The sequence below is a fragment of the Perca fluviatilis genome, chromosome 14 (assembly GCF_010015445.1).
Source record: "Perca fluviatilis chromosome 14, GENO_Pfluv_1.0, whole genome shotgun sequence".
In the NCBI taxonomy this organism is placed as follows: domain Eukaryota; kingdom Metazoa; phylum Chordata; class Actinopteri; order Perciformes; family Percidae; genus Perca; species Perca fluviatilis.
In genome coordinates this window covers 30,323,590-30,330,342 of record NC_053125.1, presented here as the reverse complement: position 1 = coordinate 30,330,342, position 6,753 = coordinate 30,323,590, and the positions used below count along the sequence as shown (strand labels likewise).

Here is a 6,753-nt window from a genome sequence, read left to right as displayed (position 1 = left end):
TACAGATCCGCCCGAACTGAACATATTCAGAGCATATTTAAAAAAGTCCAGTTGCCCCTGAGTTTAACCCTTCCCTGAATAACTATGACCTGGATGACTGAGAAGTCGTCAGCTTGTAAATTATTCCCATTTCTGGAATAAATGTATGGAAATAATCTTCATTAACAATATTTCATAACAATCAACAACAATGTTCATCTCTGTGATGAAAAACTAACACAAGAGACCAACTGTCGTATCAACTGCAGGAGGGAGAAACCACACGGCTGCTGCACCACCCCCCCCAAAGAGGAAATGGTGGTTTTAGCTGCTCTGAGTCAAACATTCAAAGTGCTTGATGTCACATCACCAACAGGTACGATGGGACAAACATCTCTGCAATGGCTGATCTGTAAGTACACTCTGTTCTGTCATCACATTGTTAGCTTCATTGTTTAAAACGTTCAGAAAAGGTTGTCACTTAACGCTGACACAACCTTTAAGAGCAGGAAGTGACAACAGCTGCAAAGAAACTGTAGTTAAAGGGTTAATGTCAGAGCTTATTGGACTGAGCTGCTGCGTGTAAATTATGTGTTCTTCATCTTAACTTTTTAATTAATTCATCACTGAATTACAGAAATCTGAACAGTTTTGAATATTATATTTAGGTAAAATTGGGTAAAAATTTACTTACGGAAAATTAAATCTTATGTCAGTCTATCCAAAGTACAAAACAGGTGCAACAACATCATTGTCATTAACATTATTAAGCTGCATGGCAACAACACAGAGATAATTAAACAATATACACTCCGCTGCTCGCTCACACGCACACACACACACACACGCACACACACAGCAAAAGAGACACTGCAGTGTTTGGTCTTAGTGCACACACACACAACACTACGTTTCCTAGCAACCTTCCTCTGAACAGTACCGTCCATCCAAGAGAGCGTTTTGTTGAACTCACCTGTCTGAACATGAAGTGGAGGATCATCCATCAGCATGTTAGCATTTAGCATGTTAGCTACAACCAGCATGCACCTGATTGTGAAGTAACATGGCAGCAGGTGTGTTTGATTTGCGCCACTTTGCGTGCTGGTCGGGTGGTCCGAAGTCTTCATCGGTGACGAAGTAGACAAGGAAGGCCGAGTCTTTGGCCCATTTCTGAATGCAGGGGAGGTGGAAGAGAGAGAAACAGCTGGAGCAGCTGTTAGGTTTGACATGTGTGTGTGTGTGTGTGTGTGTGTGTGTGTGTGTGTGTGTGTGTGTGTGTGTGTGTGTGTGTGTGTGTGTGTGTGTGTGTGTGTGTGTGTGTGTGTGTGTGTGCGCAATACCTGGACCAGCTGACACTGTCATCAGTGTCAGTGAGCTTTGTTCAAACATATCAGCTCTCTAGAGTGAAGTTGGCTAAACTCCCAGGCTAGTGTGGTTCAGCCAACTTTGACTGTTACAAACAGCTGTTGTGGATTTCTCTGTTTATGACTAAAGTAATGAATTATTCAAGGAGGCCACTCTGCAGAGTATCACCAAAACATTCTAAAAGCACGCAGTACTTCATATATTGGGTTATGCACTTAATCACACAGCATAGTACATCATCTGACAGCAGTAATTACAGACCATTGTTTATATAGCCCCAAGATCAGGCCACATTCCTCTTGTAAACTGTATTAAACTCTCTGCCCTCTTAACGGACCTGCGCACATCTTGTTTCCAGAACTCAGCGGAACATTCCAGAATAATTAAACCACTTCCTGTATGATCAACAAGTCAATCTCCTGCACAGCGACAGACAAATCCTGCTCATTCTGCCTTTAATGTGAGCTAATAGAACTTCTGTCATAATATGTCATAACAGAGAGAGCACAGGTGTATTTTATCTAACATTTAGGATGGCTGCATTCCACTGTAAATGTAGGATAGCTTTTACAGATATGAGACTGACGTAAAAACATCTTATTATTATGAATACCACAAACAGGAATACATTTTAAATTGCTATGCACATTGAAAATACTTTTCAAAAGGTCCATTTGTGATGGTTGGGGTCGGCTGGCTGTGAGTTTCTGTTTTGGTTTCTATTTTCCATTTTGTTTTCCATTATGCTCTCCTGTCAGTTCCTCTGTTGGCCTCTCTGACTACGCACACCTGCTCGTCATCCCACCATTTCTTACGCTGTACACTTCTGCCAGTCATCAGCTACAATCAAGCCCAGTACTTACACCCCAGATCTACCCACCATCTTCGCTGGATTGTCGTTTCAGCCACGCTGGTGATGCTCGCCACAAGATCTTTCGTCTGCTCACTGAAGCCAGCCAGGAACGCGCAACGGAGAGCCGGACTGTTCTAGAAAACAAAATGGAAAATAGAAAACAAAAAAACAGAAACTCACAGCCAGCCGATGCCAACCATCCTTTCCTAAATACTGTTCATGATACGGTTAAAAAAATAGTTAAAAAAAAAGTTTTAAAACATTGTACTAAAAAAATAAAAATAAAAAAAAAAGAGTTGAAACTGTCAGAAAGCATAAAAAATACATTGGATTTTATTGGGAAAAAGCGTTAAAATCCTTGAAAAATGTGTCAAAGTCTTCGGGGAAAAAACGCAAAAAGTCGACAAAAACGCAAAAAGTGTAGAAATAAAAGAGTAAAAAACAGTGTAAAAAAGCATGGAAAACGTTTTTCAAAAAAAGTGTCGAAGGCATCCAAAATACTTTTCAAAGTACTGTTCAATAAATTGTTTTAAGTACTCCCATTGGTTTCAGATTCATTTCACACAGCTGAGCTGAACTGCTTGTGGTCTCATAACAAAAAAACAGACAGGACTCCGTCTTCTGTTAAACAACTTTATTGACACTCAAAAGAACATTACACTTCTTCCATAAACAGTTTCAACAGGACAGACAACAGGATTGACAAAAGACAAAAATATTTGCATGTGTAAAAGCCCCTTGTGTTTCCATGAACTTCATATGGTTTATATATTTCTAAGTCACAACACACATTTGACATTTCAAACAGGACAACATTGTTTCTGTTAAAACAGCTGTTAGAAATGTACTGCAGTAAATCAGGTCACATTTTAACTAACCTACTTTTTATATTGAACTGAGAATAAATATTCTTATTCTGTAAACATTTGAAATGAGTAACTCTTAGTCTGACCCTCCTCAGGGACCATCTCAGAGCTCAGAGCTCCAGATAATAGTCCCACCCCTCCTCCGTGAGACCTTGGTTTCCAGAAGTAAATTTCCCATAAATCTCTGCCATTATAAAGAGTTTTAGACCATGCCTTAGGCTAACCAGCTACGACATGACTCATAAGCATACAACATATCATGAGTGAAAAAACGAACAGAAAATACAAAACAAGTCAAAGGCATTGTTTTAAAAGTTAATGTATCTGCTTCATGGCAACTAAACAACTCTTTTTCTCATAGTGTGTGCAGAGGAAACCACAACATAGCCAGCCACAGTCACAGAGGAAGGAGGAGGGCTTACTTGATGCTATAACTATGAAGTAAACAAAGTGTAGATATCATTTCACCAACTGTTAGGATGGAGGACACATCTGTACTGCAGCTACTCTGTAAGTAAACTCTTTGTGCGTTTCTAAAAACATCAGCTTAAAGAAATACAAGATAAAAGATTAATCGTGGCAAAAAATGCTTCCTAATGTAAATATAAGGTTTATGAGAAGACATAATGCAAATCATTTTGAAAGGTTGGGTAAATGATTTTGCAGACAGTTTATTGCATGTTATTTTAATTCTTTAAATAAACTTTAAATGTCTTGTTGTATCACAAACTCAAACCGACCTGATGTTCATTTCTCTTCAGTTCTGACCTCACTGCTGAGCAGCACAACAAACCAAGGTCAGTACACTTTATTGTCGAGATAGAACAGTTAGGTCGTGATCAAAACACAGCGTGTTTTTGCAGGACGGCTTGAGTTAAAAAAAAAAAAACTCTCAGAGCAGAAAAGCCGCTGATTAATTTGTTGATTTTTGAGCAGTTTATCATTGAGAAGCCAGAGGTCTTATTTATCAAGGCATGCATAGAACAAGTTGTCAATGTGTGTATAAACTGTTTGTACAAACAATACATTTGTTATTCGTCAAACCTTCACATAAACAACAATACATCTCACCTACATCTACATCTGCTGGCTCATACCCACTCATTCACATACAGAAACTCCCCCAGAATACCAGATATGGTTAACCACATCCCTTTAAAAGTAGCTTCAATGTAGAAATACTTGTTGTGGGTAAAAGTAGAAAACGAGAAAGATAAAGATGCAAAGCATCACATACAATGAGGTTAAGATATTGGAGCGTTTTGTGAGCAAACATGAAGGAAGGTTTCCCAGCTTAGATCAATTATTGCATTTACACAGACAATAAGGCTTAGATACTGAAGCGTCCCAGGAGCAGAAATTATTGCAAGAGTAAAGAGATGAGATGATTGTCTCAGAGAATCAATGTGAAGCATCAGAGTTCCCCTCACACTATGTCCTCTACACAAACTGTAGCCAAAGGCAGTGATTGTCCATCAACTATTTTTTTAACTACTACGTCCTCTTCCCTCCTCCCTCTAGTCTCTCTGACTGTGAGACCCAGCAGCTCTCAGATGTTTGAAGGACAGCCTGTCTCTCTGAGCTGTGAGGAGGACGACAGCTCTGCTGGATGGACTCTGAGGAGGGACACAACCAGAGAAACCAGGACTCAGTGTGGAGATGGCTGGGGAAGACCTGCTGGTTCTTCCTGTAACATCAACTACGTGGACCCAGAGGACAGTGGAGTTTACTGGTGTGAGTCCAGAGAGGGAGCAACCAGTAACAGCATCAACATCACTGTCACTGGTAAGATCAGACTGTGGAGTCAGTATTGATGAAGCTGTGTGTGAATGGATGACATGCTGTAGTTTGTCTCTGTGTTGAGGTGGACCAGTGATCCTGCAGAGTCCTGTCCTCCCTGTGATGGAGGGAGAAGACCTCACTCTGACCTGTAAAACAAAGACGTCCTCCAACCTCCTAGCTGATTTCTATAAAGATGGCTCCTTCATCAGGACTGGGTTTGCAGCTCACATGACCATCCACCATGTTTCCAGGTCTGAAGAAGGTCTCTACAAGTGTCACATCAGCAGTGTTGGAGAGTCTCCACCCAGCTGGGTCTCTGTCACAGGTGAGGAGGTTACCTTTGATTTCAGGAGTTCATTCATCCAGATATTCACCTGACAGCTGATTCTCTCTACAGAGAAACCTAGGACTAAAGACCCACCAACCTCTGCAGCTCCACCCCTGACCTCAGACTACCTCCCCCTTGTGGTCAGACTGGTCTGCCACCTGGTGGTCTTCTGTCCGTACTGCATCTCCACTTTCATCATGGTGTCTTTATATTGACACAAGGCCACAGGTAGTGATGGTCAAATGAAGCTTCACGAACCAGTGTCTTTCCTTTCTGAGCTCACTAGATGGTGCTATCTGTTCAACAAAGGGTTTGAAAACCCATTGAATTGCCATTCATTTAACCTTTTTCTTTGAACAGAGAGCGTCATCTAGTGAGCTCAGAAAGTAAAGACACTGGTTCGCGAAGCTTCATTTGACCATCACTAGCCACAGGTAACACTCTCAACTCTACTGGTGCTGATGGTTGACAGTTGTATTTAACAGAACTCTTCAGTTGATCAATTATCTACATTTTCTTTCTAACCTGCTCTGACTGTAGGAAACGGCCTACCTGTAGCCATGGGGATGACCTCGCCCACCAGGCTGAGGAGGGATTGGATGATGAATATGAGAATGACATCACCGCTGTCACCAGAGAGCATCACTTCTGAACTGATTTGAGAAGAAGCTGAAATCTCCGTAGATCAGAATCAGTTCCCCCGGCCGGCTTGATATAATTATGATTTAAACATATTCAATATGAAGTCATTGCTTTAAGTTTGAATTGCTCCTTTACTGCCAGCCACAGCTATCTCTGTAATCCAGAATATTTTATATTATAACAATAAAGCATTTTTCCTGTAGTTTTTCATGAAATTAATCTTCGTTACTTTTTGTCTTTTACAGGGTTTTGGTTTTTAGTTTATTTTCTGTTCAATCAGTTTTTTTATACATCAGCTCCACTATCTGCTGCGAGAGTGGGAATGAGACGCTCATTGTAAAAATGTGTTTGGATGAAAGCATCAGATCAGTTGAGTCAGACAGCCAGCAGGTGGCAGCACAGCACCTTCTCTTTCTTTACACATGCTCAGTTCAGCTCACAGTTCACTCTGCCTCTTTAAGTTATGTTTTTCATCTTAACTTTTTAATTAATTCATCACTGAATTACAGAAAATATGAAGAGCATTTGAATATAATATTCAAGTAAAACTTGGTATAAATGAACTTAGGTCAGTCAAAAAGTACAATGTCAGAGCCATAGAGAGATTGAGTTGAGAGACACTTTGATCTTTCTAGTGGATGGTCACATGGTTCATGCCTGTATAGTTCCAAAACACACCGTGCTGTCAAGTTCTTCTATCGGACTGACAGCAGCGATTGAGATATTGAATGGTAAATATTAATGAAAACACATAACCAAATACTTCAGGGCCGGTTCTAGCCCTTTGGTTGACCTAGGCGAGATTGAGTTTTGCGTGCACCAAGTCTTGCATTGCCAGATTTCCACAGCACTGTGTCAGCGATAGAGTAGCAATGTATGTACAAATTTTAGTTTCTAGCTTCCATGTAAGTTAGATGGCACCAACATTTGGTCTAATC

At 40.5% G+C, this 6,753-nt stretch overlaps 1 protein-coding gene across 3 annotated transcripts; it reads left to right on the top strand.

The window, feature by feature from the left end:
• The first annotated feature begins 293 nt into the window (after positions 1-293).
• LOC120572856 (Fc receptor-like B) lies at positions 294-6,030 on the top strand. Of its 3 annotated transcripts, none has more exons than XM_039822356.1 (6): positions 294-391; positions 3,825-3,860; positions 4,585-4,848; positions 4,928-5,170; positions 5,243-5,401; positions 5,714-5,800. In XM_039822356.1, exons 1-5 carry the CDS (start codon positions 295-297, stop codon positions 5,386-5,388), a joined length of 786 nt encoding a protein of 261 aa, XP_039678290.1. In that variant the 5' UTR covers position 294; the 3' UTR covers positions 5,389-5,401; positions 5,714-5,800. The 3 variants fall into 3 exon arrangements, with proteins under 3 accessions (XP_039678290.1, XP_039678292.1, XP_039678293.1); XM_039822359.1 differs by lacking the exon at positions 294-391 and adding an exon at positions 3,359-3,573; XM_039822358.1 differs by lacking the exon at positions 5,243-5,401 and having other exon boundaries at positions 5,714-6,030.
• The last annotated feature ends 723 nt before the right edge of the window (positions 6,031-6,753 follow it).

Bases quoted from the DNA above. Each gene is read 5' to 3' on its own strand.
- LOC120572856 (XM_039822356.1), top strand. From the start codon at position 295: ATGGTGGTTTTAGCTGCTCTGAGTCAAACATTCAAAGTGCTTGATGTC. The intron at 392-3,824 runs GTAAGTACACTC...ATTTCTCTTCAG, and splicing joins ATCTCTGCAATGGCTGATCT to TTCTGACCTCACTGCTGAGC. The intron at 4,849-4,927 runs GTAAGATCAGAC...CTCTGTGTTGAG, and splicing joins CATCAACATCACTGTCACTG to GTGGACCAGTGATCCTGCAG.